We start from the raw sequence: 18302 nt of genomic DNA, 5'->3' as shown, positions 1-18302 counted from the left end.
TTGTTCATAAGCAACTGGAAAGTAGTAAGAAGTGATTACATCTTCTTCTATGAAACCTTTCATATGGTACATATACCCAGAGGATAAAACACATTTCCATCAGTATGTGTGTTCATCACTGCAATAATTATCAGTGGGAGTGAAGGGGAAATTGTGCTCTCCTATCACAACTTTATAAGTTTAGGAGCCTTTAAAATGCTCAGGTGTAATTACAATGATACATTTGAGTAGTCAAGACAAGAGGAGGGCATACTTGAAGCAAGTTCCAGGTCTCATCCTCTCTTATCTTCTACTTGGGTTTCTAGATAGACTATGATATTTTTTAACAAACCCAGAGCTTTCAATGTTCTTGCTCTAGCCAGCAGAGGCCATAAGTAAAAGCAGAGAAGTATTTCAGCCAGTAAGTCAAACAAAGTACTAAGAAGTCAAGCGAGTGGGCTCCAAGTGCATTCTGACCTAATGATGAATATAAAGATTAGGTTTCAGTGTTTGATGAAAATCTTGAAGAACCATGAAGATACAACCATGCTGTTAAAGGGCAAAGGATAGAAAGACCTAGATTAGAGATGTGTACATAGTTGAGTATATTCATCAACATATTAATCTTTATAAAAGAGAAGGTACCTCAAAATAATGTGGATATGCACTGGGCAAAATCCATAGAAAGAAAAAATATCAAATGTAGCATATTTTAGTAATAAATCCTAAGTAAAGAGTTTTTACATGTAGTAGAAAGAAAAATATCATTACCTAATAGCTGCTATCCCATGTCCGATTTCATGTACAACACCACTAATGAGAACTGCAGCGAAGAAATAGGTCAGTTGGTTGACAGGTAAATTTATACCAGGAACCTGTTCACAGACACAATGATAAATACACAGTTGGGCACCAGGAAACCACATGTTCACTCTGTGTTAAAGCTTAAACTTCCAGGCTGATGGTTCTGTACACTAAAAGTAGGGGTGCCTGGGTGGCTCAGTTGGTTAAGCATCTGACTCTTGGTTTTGGCTCGGGTCATCTCAGGGTCATGAGATTGAGCCCTGCTTTAGGCTTAGCATTCAGCACTGAATCTGCTGGAGTTTCTCTCCCCCACCTTGTGTGCTCTCTCTCTCTCTCTCTCAAATGAATGAATGAATGAATAAATATTTTAAAGTAAAAGTAATATGAATGAATGGTTCACTTCTCTACTTCTGTCACAATAAAAGTAAGAACATCAGTTTTTTGAACTAAGCAGTTTTTGAAACACTATCTCTAATCTAGAGATAACAGGAAACACCAAGTTAAAAAGTTGAAGCTTTTGCTTCCTGAAGTCTTCACCATGGGAAAGAATTAGGAAGCCTGGCAAAATGCCAGGGAATGTGGAGTGACAGTGACAGAGTCGGCAACTGTTTTACCCTTGGGGGCTAAAAGCCTGATTTGGAAATTCTTATTAGAATTCCTAGTACTTCCTCTGAATTGTTATTGCAAGGTTCCAACTACTTCAGTGAGTAGTACAGGATATTCCTGTGTCCTGAGTTTTCATTTTAGTATTCTCCAGTTACATGAGCACTGGTAATTAGGGTAATTAAGTATAAAAAAAATGCCTCATTGGTGTGGGAGCACCATGCCCTCCCTTTCTTTTTTAAAATTAATTAATTAATTAATTTATTCATGAGAGACACAGAGAGACAGGCAGAGACACAGGCAGAGGGAGAAGCAGGCTCCATGCAGGGAGCCCATTGTGGGAATCAATCCCGGGACTCCAGGATCACGCCCTGGGCCAAAGGCAGGCACTAAATTGCTGAGCCACCCAGGCCTCCCCATGCCCTCCTTTTCTTTGATTATATCAATTTGTCAAATACATTGGTCAGAAAAAATAGTATCAGAATAATAAGTATTACATTAAAATTAAATGCAGAAAGTTATTTGAAACATACAGACATACCAAGGGCCTATGAAGAAGCAGAAGTTGTCTTGCAATCACTTGCTCTTAAGATGGTGTGCATATATGTATTACTGCATATACAAGGCCAATTTGCTACTGTAAGGGCTGCATGGTCAAGTTTTTTAGATACCCAAGAACTGTCTTGTAAGATAAATAATCACTCGCAACTTATGTCATCTATTAAGGAGAAATTCCATAAATAAGGTTAAGTGGGGCATGCCAGGCATCATTAATATTATTTACATACTGAACATCTATTTCTCATAGTCCAGAAGCTGGACCCTAAAAGTATCCCTCTGGAGGAAATTCCTCCTCTGTCTTATTATTTTAATTATAAAATGTGTTTAAAGTAGGAAAACTGGGGATCCCTGGGTGGCGCAGCGGTTTAGCGCCTGCCTTTGGCCCAGGGCGCGATCCTGGAGACCCGGGATCGAATCCCACGTCGGGCTCCCGGTGCATGGAGCCTGCTTCTCCCTCTGCCTATGTCTCTGCCTCTCTCTCTATCCCTCTGTGTGTGTGTGTGTGTGTGTGTGTGTGTGTGTGGCTATCATAAATAAATAAAAATTAAAAAAAAAAGTAGGAAAACTGGAAAAATCAAAGAAAACAGAAGCGTATAATCCTGCTCCCAAAACACAAAACAAAAACCCATTACCATTCTCAATGTTTTAATTTATGTCCTCCTAGTCTTTTCATGTATGTATATTTTAAAAAATTATACTTTTATTATAAATATGGTTTTAAAACCTGCCTCTTTCACTTAGAATCACAAATATTTTTCCATGAGTGTTTTCTGGGTCAACGTGACTTTTTTTAAAACAAGATTTTATTTATTTGAGAGAGAGAGAGAGCACGAGCAGAGGGGAGTTGCAGAGGGAGAGGGAGAAGCAGATTCCCTGCTGAACAGGGAGCCCAAGGTGAGGCTCAATCCCAGGATCTCAGGATCATGACCTGAGCTGAAGGTAGATGCTTAAGGGACTGAGCCACCCAGGCGCCCCTCATTATTTTTTAATAGCTGTATTGCATTCTATAAAATAGGCATTTGTTTTAAAAGTTTCTCCTCTTATAATACTGTGATAAACACATTTGGACACATATATTCAAATATTTGGGGGGAATAAATTCTTAAACAAGCATGGTTGGTTCAGGCTCTGAATACAGACATGACACTTGGGTTTGACATTCTGGATCCATCTCTAACTAGCTAAGTGACCTCAAGGAAGTTTGAATTATTTCCCCCAGCATTGCAATTTCCTCATTATTAAAATGGAAAGAACCATGTTTACATAAAAGGGTAATTTTGAAGATTTAATGAGATAATCCTTGCCCCATGTTTAGTATTATGCTTTACTGAGAGGGTAATATATGCTATCATTACACACAATTTAAAGAAGTTTGATACATATCAAACTGTTCTCCAGAAGCAGACCCTTCCATAACCTTGGGCAAACTTATTCAAATCTTGAGGGAAATAAAAAGCATCTCATTGTTTGATTTATATTTCTTTGATGATTATTAAAGCTCAACTTTTCCTCTACTTCTGATACTGATAGGTCTTTTGTGAGTAACCTACTCATGACTTGTCCATTTTTTTCTTGTAGCATGGTCTTTTGTTCTTATTGCTCTGTAAGATCACTTCGAATATCAACGATTAGTCATAGATGTATTCCCAAGGTCTTTTGCCTTTTAATTTATTTTGCTTTTAGTTTTTTGATATACAAAAATTTTTATGTTGTCAAATCTATTAATATTCATGGTTTCTACCATTAGTGTTATGCTTATTTTATCCTAATTCTTTTTAAGATTTTATTCATTCATTCATTCATTCATGAGCGACACAGAGAGAGAGAAGCAGAGACATAGGCAAGCAGAGACATACAGGCTCCCTGTAAGGAGCTTGATGCGGGACTTGATCCTGGACCCTGGGATCATGCCCTGAGGTAAAGGCAGACACTCAACCGCTGAGCCACCCAGGCATCCCTATTTCATCCGAATTCTGTATTCATGTAAGCAGAAACCCGTTTTTTTGTTTTTCAAGGTCTTATGATTTTGTGTTTCAATTTTAATTCAATTGGAATTTATTTTTGTGCATAGAGGAATTTCACTTTTAAGTCTCCTTAGAGGCTAAAAAGGAGATTCAAACAATGTTGCTTGGATCACTTTCTAAATTCATTAATTGCAAGTGTCTTTTCCCTAGTTATGAAACTAGTTTTCATAACCTTCATTTTTAACATATGCATAATGTTGCACTGTGTAACAATCCCATAACTTAAGCACTTCTCGATTACACGCTGTGGTTGTTTCCAATTCTTCGTAATAAGAAATAATGTTAGGATAAGAATTTGATGAATACTGTTTTTTCCATATTAGGGTAAGAATTAGATGAATACTATTTTTTCCGTAGTTCTTTAAAACTAGAGTCCTAGATGTGGAAATAAATGATCAAAAGATATGAATATTTTAATGACACTCATTATCTGAAGTTCTCTTTACTGAGACCCTACTAAGCAACTCTTTCTAAGAATATCTGGGTGCGTTCTTCTGCATACCTGCTCCACTCCATGGTGTTAGGTGTCCGCCTGTTCAGATCAGTGGTTTCCTTTTCTCTGACCCTTCTTCTAAGTTTACATACTTAAGATTCATTCTTATACATTCTCTCTATATCACAAAGTATGTATCTTATTTTATCTTTATTTCAAATTAATCAGTAGGCTTGATTCAATAGGACAGTGGTTCCTTTCCTTTATTACTATTTTAAAACATTTTATGTATTTGAGAGAGAGAGAGAGAGAGCGCGCACGCGCGAAAGAGCACCACTGGGGGGAGGGGCAGAAGGAGAGGGAGAGAGATAATGTCAAGCAGGTTCCATGCTGAGCACAGAGTCCAAAGGAGGGTTTGATCTCATAACCCTGAGATCATGACCTGAGCTTAAATTAAGAGCTGGATGTTAACTGACTGAGCCACCAAGGTGCCCCTTTTGCTTTATTATTTTCTGGATGTAATGATGAGATAAGGTAAGGATTTGGGTGTGTGACTATACTAACAGATGGCAGATCTTATTTGCTGGCAACAGTATGTGACTGCCCATCTGTCTTGGCCATGATTATAGAGGGTATTAGATGTACCAGAATTCTGATCTCTCAATGACAGAGAGTACCAGGTTTTTGGAAATTAATACTGAATGAGGCTGTAGGAATTATAATGTAAATAGACAGTATGTTCTCTGAGCTATAAGAACTCCTATCAAAGTCAGGAGACAGAACATTCTTAAATGTATACATAAATATGCACAGTGGACTACAGAGAACAGCTGACCTTTTCATGGTTCTAAAGCAGGAACCTTTAGAACCTAACAGAGTCAATATTTTTGTGAGCTCTATTAATAAACTGAGAAGCAGAAAGAAGAAATAATTTATTCTCTGAACACCTTGCCATTCTAATCCTAGCAAGGAGACAGGTGAATGATCAGATTTCCTCCCAACTTGCTTCTTTCTCTACTATCCTCTTTGGCAAACAGTAACCAATTGTGTAGCCTGAGAATTTAGGATGACTGCAGCCTCACTGAACTAGCCTGATAACCCCCCAAATAAAAACTTCTTAGAATAGTCTTTCATAACCCAGACCCTATCTATATTTCCCATCTTATCTTCTGCACCATATACCTCCTAGACACAGGTGAAAGTGACTTTGTAGTTCTTTAAAGAATTACTGGTCTTTCTTTTTTTTTTTTTAAAAGATTTTATTTATTTATTTATTTATGAGAGACAGAGAGAGAGAGAGAGAGAGAGTCAGGCAGAGGGAGAAGCAGACTCCATGCAGGGAGCCCAACATGGGACCTGATCCTGGGACTCCAGGATCACATCCCGGGCCGAAGGCAGGTGCCAAACTGCTGAGCGCCCAGAGATCCCCGTTACTGGTCTTTCTTTAGGGAGTAGAGCATAATGGCTCTGAGGTCAGTGGTGGGTGAATGATGGATCCACCACTTACGAGCTGTGATTACAGGCTAGTGACTTAACATGTCTCTTCCTTGGTTTTCTCATCTGTGATGAGATACTTCCCTCTAGATTGCTGCAAGAATAAAATAAAATGGGCAAAAAAACCTCACTCAGGAAGCACAGTATATTACCTAGGTTTCATTATAACTCTATTATTCCCCTCTCCCTAAAGGGGAACACTTTACATAGGTTTATTTATTTTTTTTATTTATTTATGATAGTCACAGAGAGAGAGAGAGAGAGAGGCAGAGACACAGGCAGAGGGAGAAGCAGGCTCCATGCACCGGGAGCCTGATGTGGGATTCGATCCCGGGTCTCCAGGATCGCGCCCCGGGCCAAAGGCAGGCGCCAAACCGCTGCGCCACCCAGGGATCCCTACATAGGTTTAAAATGAAATTTATTTACACAGTATAAAGACCTTAAATAGGCAAATATGGTTCCCTCTGTTACTGGGATGCTCAATTGCCATCTTTCCTGAGAGGCTATGGGGACTCTCTTCACCCTTCCCATGAAGCTCTTCTCTCCTCTCTTCCCAGTACCAGGGACATCTCAGCATGCCTTTTCTCTGTTCCCACAGCACCTTGAACTCTGTCCAACTGTAGCACAATCACAGTAGCTCTCCTTCTAGACTAAAAGCTCCCTGAGTGCTAGGATTGGATCTTGTTCCCCATATAAGTAGGACTCAGCACAGAGCCAGTAGGCAGACTACACTTAGTAAATGTTGAAGAAATAAATCATCTCTTCTGAGGCCTCACCTGGCGAATCCTTTGAACCCTTAAAAAACAGCTATGACCATAGGAGAGATTCATTATCATTCTCTACAAACGACTTCTAAACTTCCCGATAGTGGCCCCATCTAGTAGAAACCACACACACACACACACACACACAAAAAGAGTTAAAAAAACCTGTAACTAGCTCTTAAATAGTCTACTCCATTAATAAGAGCATGATTAAGAACAGAACACCCACAACTCAGGGAAATAAAAAACTATACATGTAAACAATTTGAAATAAAAGTTAGTCAATGGTAAAGCACCCTTCCAAACTCTGGAGACATGCATCAGTAAGGTATAGGTTTATGCATGTGCTTTCAAGTGAGAATTATTATAAATAGCTTATAGTCAAAGGAGTAAAACTCAGCACATTATTCTTCACATCAGGAAGTCACAGTGACCATTCAAGGTCTTATATCTTTAAATAAAAGGATATTATTGGTTAAAGTCTGAAAGCCATGAAGCAGAAAGGGAAATACTTTACATAGGGTTAAAATGCAATTTATTTATATGGTATAGAGATCTTAAAGAGGCAAACTTATTCCTTGATAGAAACAATCATTTAACACCTCAAGAAGACAACATGAATTAAACCATGTATCTGTGTAATTGTTGACAGTCTTGACGCCGGTGAATTTGTTCCATTACTACTGCTACATATAGCAACAAAACTTTACTATATTCCTATTAATATTTTCGATTAAGCAGGTAATTTGAGAAACCGTGAGACTTTTCATTGATTTCCATATTTAGAATATGGATAGGAGTAATGTTAACCAGAAGAAATATCTTATATTTGTGGTACAATAAACTTAAAGCAAAAAAGAAAGGTACTTACCACAACTTGTAGCACTTGGTCATTGTGAAGTGAGGAGGAGGAGGAAGAGGAGGAAGAAGAGGAAGAAGAGGAAGATGATGAAGAGGAAGAGGAGGAAGAAGAAAAGGAAGAGGAAGAAGAGGAAGAAGAATAAGAGGGAGAGTCAGCCATCATTTGTGCCAAAGTCTGCATCAGCGTTCTCCCAAGGAGGAAAAAAGAGCTGAACATGGCAATGACGCCAAACACCATTCCAAAATTGAACCTGTCAGGAGGAAACAAAATCACATAAACATACGATTCCTCACAATTCATGGGTTAACAAATTCATCGACCTGCCACATTTCATAGTTTCAAAATAATGGATAAGAATTTCAATAACTTAAAAAAAAACAGGATTTCAATAACTCTGCCTCATTTTCCTAATTGAACTTGAGGTATGTGATTGAACACAGGCACTGATGTCTTAAGCAGTTGTAATACTTTCTAATTCTCTCATCACTGAAGAGGCTGACTATTGTTCTCAATAAAAAGTTTGTTTCCTGGGACACCTGGGTGGCTCAGTGGTTGAGCATTTGTCTTTGGCTCAGGTCGTAATCCCGGGGTCCTGGGATCAAGTCCTGCATTGAGCTCCCCATGGGGAGCCTAGCCTGCTTCTCCCTCTGCCTAGGTCTCTGCCTCTCTCTCTCTCTGTCTCTCATGAATAAATAAAATCTTTAAAAAAATTTTTTTAAAAAAGAAGTTTGTTTCATGTCTTTTGCCCATTTACACAGAATTGTTTTGATCTTGTTCTCATGTAATTATGAAAGCTCTTTTGACTTTATAGACATCCATTTCTTTTTTCATATACCAGTTTTGTTTGCATTTTGTTTTAGCTCTATTTTATGATCGCTCAACAACTAAGCCACCCAGGCGTCCCCAATTCTGACTTTTTAAAATTGAAGTACAATTAACATATAACATTTTATTAGTTTCAGGTGTACCACATATTGATTCTATGTATTATTCAATACTCACTATAAGTGTAGTCACCATACAATATTATTACAGTATTGAGGACTATATTCCCTATCCTCTGCTTTTTATCTCTTGTGACTTATTTTGTAACTGGAAATTTGTAGCTCTTAATCCCCTTTATTTATTTCACCCATCCCTCTACCCACCTCCTGTCTGGCAACTAACAGTTTGTTCTCTGTATTTAAGACTCTGCTTAGTTTTTGTTTGGGTGTTCATTTTTGTTTTTACATTCCACATGTAAGTGGAATCATATAGTATTTCTTTCCCTAACTTTTTTCACTTAGAATACCCTGTATGTCCATCCATGTTGCAAATGGATGGCAAGATCTTATTCTTTTTTATGACTAATATTCCATTTTATATATATATATCACATTCTCTTTATCCATTCATCTTTTTTTTTTTTGGCTCCATATCCAGTGCATAGCCTGACACAGAGCTCAATTTTATAACCCTGAGATCATGACCTGAGCTGAAATCAAGAGTTGAACACTTAACTGACTGAGCCACCCAGGTGCCCCTCCATTCATCTATTGATGGACATGGGCTGCTTCCATATCACAGCTATTGTAAATAATGCTACAATAAACATAGGGGTGCATATATCTTTTTGAATCAGTGTTTTTGTTTCCTTTAAATATCTAGTAGTGGAAATACTGGATCTTTTGGTATGTCTTTTTTTTGTTTAAATTGAAGTATAGTTGACATATAATGTTACCTTACTTTCAGTATACAACAGAATGATTCAACAAATGTATACATTTATGCTGCTATGCTCACTACAAGTGTAGCTACCATCTGGTGGTATTTTAGTTTTTTTGACGAACCCGCATATTGTTTTCCACAGTGGTTGCACCAATATTTATTACCATCAACAGTGTACCAGGGTTCCCTTTTCTCTGCATCCTTACTAATGCTTACTACTTTTTATTTTTTTTTTGTAATAACCATTCAATTCTGATTTTTACTTGTATTTTCTTTTCTTCTTCATATTACGGAAAGGGTTTATTAGTTTTTTTGGGGGGGTTATTAGTTTTATTAATCTTTTCAAAGAACCAATACTTGGCTTTGCTGATTTTCTTTCCATATAGTTTTTATTTCACTAATTTCTGCTCTTTATTATTTTCTTTTTTTCTATTTTGTTTGATCTGCTATTGCATTTTTTGCTCTTTAATGATCTGATTACTTACATTTAGCTCTAATCTATCTGGAGCTACATTTCTAATAAAAAGGAATTTAGACAAAGGCCTCCCATGCCCACACTCTATTCTGCCAACTACAAAACCTATTGGTCTCTAGGGTGTCCCAGAGATCATTATAAACCTCTTAACAATAAATAATATATGCTCCTTGATTTAAGAAATTTATTAAACTAAAGGGGTATGCCTGGCATGGCCAGGTGGCCAGGGGACTCCAGAGCCCTGCTGCTACAATGTGGTGGGCCATTTTCCCAATTGGTTTGTTATATGCCTTACTGGTTGTGAAATATCTTAAATGTCATTCCCCTGGAGGGGTATCACAAAAGCAGTATAGGGAAAGCCTGCAGACTTGGGCATCCTATGACTCCCAGGGCCTTTGTTTCTATGTATGATGGTGGGGGACAGAATTCTACAGAATTAGTTTCCTGATGGAAAATGCTCTTTTTCTTTTCATTTTTCTTTGTTTTTGCGTTTCTTTTTTTTTCTTAAGATTTTATTTATTTATTTATGAGACACACAGAGAGAGAGGCAGAGACACAGGCAGAGGGAGAGGCAGGCTCTCTGTAAGGAGCCTGATGTGGGACTCGATCCTGGATCCCGGGATCACGCCTGGAGCTGAAGGCAGAGGCTCAACTACTGAGCCACCCAGGTGTCCCTGTTTTTGCATTTCTAATACTGTATAACTTACACAGTGAAGTGTACAAGTCTCATATGTACAGTTCACAGAATTTTTACATGTGCACCCATGTATCTGCCACTCAGATCAAGATACAGAACCTTGATTTTTGATGTATGCCAAAGCACAATGATGTAATCCCCTAAGTTTATATAAAACCAGAAGAATTTTAAACAGCCAACATTTTAAAACTCAGTAGATTGGAAAATTATGGAAGTAGTTCATTTAACAAGCACTTCTCATGATCATGACTAATTTAAACCAAAAAAAAAAAAAAGAAAATGAAGAATACCACTGGTAAAGCATTCTTGCTTTCCGCCGTCCCCAACTGTAAAAGGCACGATTGAAAACAGCAGTTTGCCATCTTATGTGAAAAGGGGAGATGCTCAATCCGTTGTTTTCCAGCCAGTCTTCATAAGAATGCTTAAAATACACAGATGACTAGGAAAAAAAGAAAAGTTCCACGTCACTCAGTTTTGAAGAACATGTATGATGTTTAAGAAAATCAAAAAGTCTTTTCTACAGGAGAGCAAGATATTGACTACCCAGATACTTAAAATTTAAAAGCCTTATGTTTATTCTTCAGGATATTAAGCTGATCTGTTGAGGTTAGGGTCTGGTAAACTATGGCCCATGGGCTAAATGTGGTCTACAGCCCATTTTTGTTTTAAAGTAATCTCTATGCCTAATGTGGGGCTTGAACTTGACTGAGACAACCAGGGACACCATAACACAGCCTGTTTTTGGATAGCCTGTGAGTGAAGGACAGTTTTTACATTTTTTAAGGGATTATAAAAAAAGACAACAAAAAACAAGAATATGTAACAGAGATGCTATGTGGCTCACAAAGCCTAAAATCCTTATCTGGCCCTTTACAGAAAAAGGTTGCTGAGCTCTTACAGGAGCACTGTCCAATAGAAATATGTGAGCCACAAATGTAATTTTAAATTTTCTAGTAGATGAACTTTAACAAGTAAACAGAGACTGATCAATTTAAATATATTTTTAAACTAAAAATAAGATACTATCATTTCAACATATAACAAACTATTAAAATACTTCCATTCCATTTACTTATTTGTACATAGGTTTCTGTATCCAGTGTTAGTGTTATTGCACATTTCAATTTGGACTGGTGCCGCTTCAAATGTTCTAGCACTCCTTGTAGTTGGTGGCTACCACACTGGGCAGCAGAAGTCTAGAAGCCTTGTCACCACAAAAGGAAGTCTTATGTTATAATTAAAAAAAAAACAATCCAACAATCCCACACAGGGGTCAAGTTAGTTGGAATCAATGTTTTCTATCCTCTTATGGGCAACAACCCTAAGAAATTAGGCTGCCTTTGATTATATAAAAGTACAAAACTGCTGTAAAGCCATGTTGGTCTTAGAAACTTAAAACATTTTTCAGGGTTGAGGGGATAGCTGCTTATACACAACCTCACAAGTTTTATCTTTAGGGATGTCTTAAGTCCTTGAGTAATATAGGATTTTGGATAACATAAGGTTGTTTTATATACCCTGACGTTGACCCCTATTACCCCTCAGTTACTGTTAAGTACTGTTAAGTATTTTGTCATACTGATATTCATCCATCTGAGAAATCTGTCTCTAGAAGGATATTTGAGCCCTATCACAGTCATAAAAAAATGGCCTGATACAGGTATCTGTTTGCCTTTAGATCTGTAGTGTTCTCTGTTCTAAGTCTTCAGGTGAAGTCTTAAAAAACTTGATTGTTTTCCCAGACTTTGAAAAGTAGAGCAACACAACCCTTCAGTATAAGTCTACTGAGTAAATCCTAGAAGACTCAAATGTGGAACAGCAGAGCAAGTTGGAAGCAGAGAAGCTGAAGGTGCAGACTCCTAAACTTGAGGTCTCTCCAATTCCCCAGGCAGATATTCTGAGTGAGAGTTAGGTCTTTTGGTCAAGGAATATTGCTCTGTTTGGGGAGCTAGGGGCTGTTACTGAAATTAAAGTAACCTGATCACCTCACACACTTGACAAGAGACTGGAGGTTTGAAAAGTTCTTTTTATTTTGGGTTTTTGTCATATATGCAACACGAAGAAATCATGCGGCTTTTTTTCTGAACAGAATCACTGTTTAAAGAAGCAGTGGCCAGTACTGCTATGATATACTAAACACTATGCTAAGTACCTGCAGAGGAAGCACCTGAGAATCTTGAAAAGATGCAGATTCTGATTCTGTAGGTCAGAGATAAGGTCTGAGATTCTACATTTCTGACAAGCTACCAGATGATGCGAGTGCTGCTGGTCCTTTAATTTCAGGTTCAGTAGCAAAGCTTTATGTGTATGAACCACTGTAACCCTCTCTACAACCTCGGAAGATCCTTACTATTATTACCTCAATTTTGAAGATGAAGAAACCGAGGCACAGAGAGTAATTTGGCCAAGGTCACAAAGGCTGAGAAGTGGCTGAACCCAGCTCTTGCTCTAAGGACTCTACTGTAAAACCTCCTCACTCTGCAAGCTGAAATGCACAAAGAAGCACAAGTATCATTTCATTTTACTGTTACACCTAAAACACACAATACTAAACTCTAATACTCTATTTAAAGTGGTATTTGTAACATGAAGGTTTTATTAAACATATGAGAACTGTACTGTGGAATAAAATCTGTATGTTGTAATGACTGTATCATTACCTCCACCCCCCTACCGCCCCCACCCCGCTATTCAATTCCAAAGGTTGCTTGAAAGACGCGATAGGACAATTGTGCATTGTTTTTGCTACGCTTCCCAAATAGCTGAAGAGTGGACCGCGCACCCGGGGGGTGTGGGGTGGGGGAAAGAGGTTAGCGTGAAGAAGTGGGTGCAGGGTGCAAATCGGAATTGGAGTCAGAAACTAGTTCTCTAAATCCTGTGACCTCGGTACGCTGCTTAGAGGTACGGTCTGTGCACTAACTGCACTGGCAGCACCTGGGAACTGGTTACAAACGCACAATCCTAGGCCCCGCCCCCAACCTGCTGAATCAGACAGCGAATTTTAACAGGAAGTCCAACTGCTTGTATGCACTTTAAAAGTTGGAGACCGCTGGTCTAAATCACAACCGGATTTAGATTCACTGCAGTACCACCGTCTTTGCAGGGTCGCGGCCTTAAAGGCAATGAGGGAAAGCGATGCCTTTCCTAGGCGGACTTTTAGTTTTCCCCCCGGGGACAGTGCCGCGGGGCCTGCCCAAGCCCCGGCCGCCCCGAGCCCACTACGGGCACCTCCCGGGCAGGACCCGAAGGCGGCGGGGCCCGGACCGCCCCGCAGTGCGACTGCGGCGGCTGCGCAGACCGCCACACCCCTCCCGCGGCCGCCGTGTTTTATTTACCCCACGGGGCCCGGCGCCACGCGAAAGGGCGCACGTGGGTATCGGCCCCGCGGCTTCCAGCCCGGGAGGCGCGAGGCAGCGGGAGGAAAGCCCTGGGGCCTTGCGCCCCGGCCCCGGACACCGCGGGCTTGGGCTTTAGGCCCGTGGCCCTCACCTTCAGCACCAAGTCGGTCAGGTAGACGGCAGTCCAGCCGCCTACCACCACTACCACCAGCGACACTGGAATCATGGCAGTGGCGGAGGCGGCGGAGGGAAAGCGGGCCGCGGCGTCCTCCTCCCTGCGAGCCGCAACCAGCCGAAAGCGCGGTGCCTACGGCCCCAGCATCCGCGCAGGAACCAAGCTGCCGCCGGCTCCTTTCTCGCGGCGGCGCCGTTTCCCCCCGGACCCTTCCTTAAAGTACACAGCCGGCCATGTGCGCACCGGAAGAGGGTGCGGGGGCTTATTTTCGTGGGACACCCGGCCGTAGAGGTGTGGGCGTCGGCTCCGGGCCGGCTGCCAGCCCTCTAGCGATTTCTGAGGCTTTGGCCCTCCCTGCTGTTGGTTCTGTATTCTCTCCGGTGCTGCTCAGGTGTTGCTGTCCCCTTTAAGCTAGTGAGAGTAGGGGGACTTCTGAAGATGGCGGGTCACGTGTCCGCCTCCCAGACCCTGTCATAGGTATCCAGATTTAGGTGAATTATTTTTTTTTTAAATTGAAGTGTAATTTACACAAAGCGAAATCATGCAGGTCTCCATTATCAATTTCGTTTAGTTTGGGTAACCGTATACATCTGTGTACCCTAATCAAAACAGGACAGGGCAGCCCGGGGGCCCAGCGGTTTAGCGCCACCTTCAGGCCAGGGCGTGATTCTGGAGACCCGGGATCGAGTCCGGCATGGGGCTCCCCGTATGGAGCCTGCTTCTTCTGCCTGTGTCTCTGCCTCTCTCTGTGCCTCTCGTGAATACGTAAACAAAAATCTTAAAAAAAAAACAACAACAACAGAACATTTCCATCTCAGGAATTCTTGTCTCTTCCCAGAATAAGTATACTCCTTTGTGTCTGGATTATTTCATTCAACATAATATTTTTTTTCTACTTAAAAAACTTTTTACTTAAATTCAGTTAGTTAACATATAGTGTATTATTAGTTTCAGAGGTAGAGTTAGTGATTCATCTGTTGCATATAACACCCAGTGCTCATTCCAGTGCCCGCCTTAATGCCTCTCCCCCCGCCCCAGCAAACCTCAGTTTGATTCCTATGGTTAAGCCTCTTTGCTTTGTCTCCCTCTCCGTTTTCATCTTATTTTATTTTTCCCTCCCTTTCCCCTATGATCCTCTCTGTTTTGTTTCTTAAATTCCACATATGAGTGAAATGATAATTGTCTTTCTCTGACTTATTTCGCTTAGCACAATACCCTCTAGTTCCATCCACCAACATAATATTTTGGAGATTCATCCTTGTTGATTAAATTAGGTTCCTTCCGCAACCCCTTCCATTACGAACTCTGAGATTGGTGCTATGTGTAAAAAATTGGAGCTCTAAATATCTCCACATATTTTTATGCTCACCTATACCTGGTTATATGTTGACCTGGAGTTGTGGCTCTCAGGCTTGGCTGTATATAGTAGGATCATTGCAGGGCTTTTAAATTTTCTAATGCCTATTTTGTAGCCTAGACTACAAAATGTGAATCTCAGAGTGGGACCCAAGATTTGGTATTTTTTAAGCTCCTTGGGCCATTCCACTGTGCACGAAAGATTAAACATCACTGACCTAGATGACTTCTAAAGGAAAGGAAAACTCCTATTTATGGAGTGTTCTTATGCATTATCAGAATGTTCATGTCTTTTTGTAAGTTAACTTTTGTGGAAAAGCATCATTAGCAATAATAATATCAATACTAATATTGTGAATATAATACTATTTTAAGAACAATTATCCCAAATAAAAATGGACCCTTAGCACCTCTAAAGTAAAAATGACAATATAAAACTAGGAAGCTGTATTACAGATACTGCTACTAATGTGCCTGTTTCTCCCATCCTTTCCCTAAAGTTTTAATAATTTAGTACCATGTCCCTCTAGCTTCAAGAGACCTTATGCCTCAGTTTTATATCTCTTTGCATATATGTTTGTGTATATGTTGTAATAAAATGTTTCAACTTTTTTTAGACAGCTGAGTATAAGTTATAAATGTTTTTTTGTTTTTTGTTTTTCTTTTGTTATAAATGTTTGTATTCAAGTACTGCGTGACCCCAGTTTTCCATGTATAGTTGCCCCAATAATCATAGTGCAGTTTTAAGTTTTGATAATTTCAGAAGCATACTTGCTACAAACTTGTAAAATCCATCACTTGAAAGTTTATTTCAATTTCTTGTACACTTTCATTTTGTGAATTCTGAATAATTTTAAATTTCAAGTTTTTTAGTCTCTCAACTGAAGATAACGTTAAATAAAAAATAAATTACATTTACTGTTTAAAAATTCCCAAGACTAAATGATAAGCATGAAAGAAATTTGGTGTTTCTAGTTTCAAATGATATTTTAAGTTTGTAGCATTTGTACTTCTGAAGTTATGAAAGCTTCAAGCTACACTAAGATTACTGGTAGGCTATTGTGTCTGAACTGACCTTTGTTCACTCTTGCATAATGACTGCAGTTTTTAACTCTGTTCTACCCTGGAAAGAGACTATTAATTTAAAATCTTTTTTTTGTTAGCCTGAAGCCTTGTCTGGACCTTTGCTGGGACAAGTACCGGCTATGGTGTGGCTATCTGATTACCCAAAATATATTGGAAATGAGTTGATTGTGTTTTTCTGTTCCCAACCTAAAAATTCACTTATTCAGCTGACTTGGTGTTCTCATCAGGGACCTAGCAGTCAAAACAAAACACTGAATTGAATCCTGCTGGTTTCTGGAACTTATCAGTAGTGGAAGCCAGCTGGTGGCAGCAGAAGAGACAAGATAGAGGATGTAAGATGGCAGGAAAAGATGTCTGAATTCCAGATCAAGGTATTTTTTCTTAAAATAGATTTGTGGCCTAATTTACAAATTGTTTCAGGTTTCTGTCAGGTAATTATTTTATTTATTTATTTATGGAAGCTTTACACCCAACACAGGGCTTGAACTCAATGACCCCAAGATTAAGTCGCATGCTGTACTGCCTGAACCAGCCAGGGCCCCCGTCAGGTAACTATTTTAAATAGAGGACACATAGCTTAATTTTTTTTTTTAATTCATGAGAGACACAGAGAGAGAGAGAGGCAGAGACACAGGCAAAGGGAGAAGCAGGCTCCATGCAGGGAGCCTGATGTGGGACTCGATCCCGGGACTGCAGGATCATGTCTTGGGCCGAAGGTGGCACTAAACCGCTGAGCCCCCCAGGGATCTCCGCACATAGCTGAATTTTTATTCATCCAAGTTTACTTTATTATTTTTAGAGGGGGCACCATATATATATTTTGGCTGAATGCAAGACACTCTCATAATTAAAGATCAGTATTTGGCTGAAGCAGAATATCAACATCATATAATAAACTCCTGAGATACCAGAATCAACATGAGATAGAACATGAGATATTAATTTAAAAATATTATTACATTTTATGGTGAAAAATACTAGTATTCAGATTTTTAAAGTTTGATATTTTATGCAGGAATATTTATTTCTTATCAATGTAGGCTGATAGTTTGCTTTTGGGGTCACTATACATTTATGACACTAACTTATAGGATAAGCTAGGTTATGCTTAAAGCAAATTCTAAAATCCCAGGGGCTAGGGGCACGTGGGTGGCTCAGTTGGTTAAGCGCCCAACTCTTGGTTTCAGCTCAGGGGCTGGTCTTGGAGTCGTAGAATGGAGCCTCATGTTGGGTTCCATATGTGGTGTGGAGTCTGCTTGTCCCTCTCCCTCTGCTTCTCCCCCTGCTCTTGAATTCTCACTCTGTCAAATAAATAAATAAATAATCTTAAAAAAAATCCCTGGGGCTAAAAACAACAAAGAATTATTTGTTTGTGCTACGTATCCATCATGGGCTGGCATGCTGATGGAGACTCCACTATTTTATCATGCTCACATCTCAAAATGAGGTTGAGAATTTACTGTGGCAAAGACTAGAGTATGTACCACTGGCAGTGAAGTGCCCTGGCCCAGATGTGCACATATTACTTCCACTCATGTTTCATTAGCCAAAAGTAGTCAGATAGTTGTGCTTAACCCATGTCATCACCTGGAAGGAGAGGAACACTTGGAAATAAGCAGTGGTGTTATTACCATATAAATAGAAGTTCACTCTCACCTATGGAGGGTCTAGTAGCACATACTGTTTGCTTAGTGCTGTCATTATGGGATACTGCTAGTGTTGATGCTTCCACACAATTACTAAGCCTTTCCTTTCTATTTAATAGGAACCGACTAAGTTAAAGACTCCTCTCCATTTTAAATCCCTAGTCTTGGTATGGTTGAAGATGGCACAGTTTGGATGAAGCAGTTCCACAAATGGAAGTTTCTAGTTCCAGCTGAAGAAAATATTTTCTGAATCTCGTCTGAAAGTGCTGTCTTCAGTTCTGTTTCATATATATATATG

At 39.5% G+C, this 18302-nt stretch overlaps 1 protein-coding gene across 2 annotated transcripts in view; it reads right to left on the bottom strand.

Annotated features, from left to right (window-relative positions):
* The window catches only part of MBTPS2 (membrane bound transcription factor peptidase, site 2), a 40326-nt gene extending 26237 nt beyond the window's left edge, over window positions 1-14089 (bottom strand). The window contains exons 1-5 of one of the 2 annotated variants that reach the window (XM_041741793.1): window positions 13893-14018; window positions 12763-12888; window positions 10694-10842; window positions 7534-7774; window positions 751-854 (exon numbers count right to left, since the gene is read on the bottom strand). In XM_041741793.1, the coding sequence (XP_041597727.1) occupies window positions 751-854; window positions 7534-7774; window positions 10694-10707 (359 nt within the window). In that variant the 5' untranslated portion in view covers window positions 10708-10842; window positions 12763-12888; window positions 13893-14018. Of the gene's footprint in view, window positions 1-750; window positions 855-7533; window positions 7775-10693; window positions 10843-12762; window positions 12889-13892 lie in introns of both variants that reach the window. The other variant, XM_041741792.1, reaches the window with a different exon arrangement.
* Between the last annotated feature and the right edge of the window lie 4213 nt (window positions 14090-18302).

This window comes from Vulpes lagopus, chromosome X, assembly GCF_018345385.1.
Source record: "Vulpes lagopus strain Blue_001 chromosome X, ASM1834538v1, whole genome shotgun sequence".
Taxonomy (NCBI): Eukaryota; Metazoa; Chordata; class Mammalia; order Carnivora; family Canidae; genus Vulpes; species Vulpes lagopus.
Note: the sequence above shows the minus strand (reverse complement) of the source record. Positions and strands in the feature narration are given on the sequence as shown.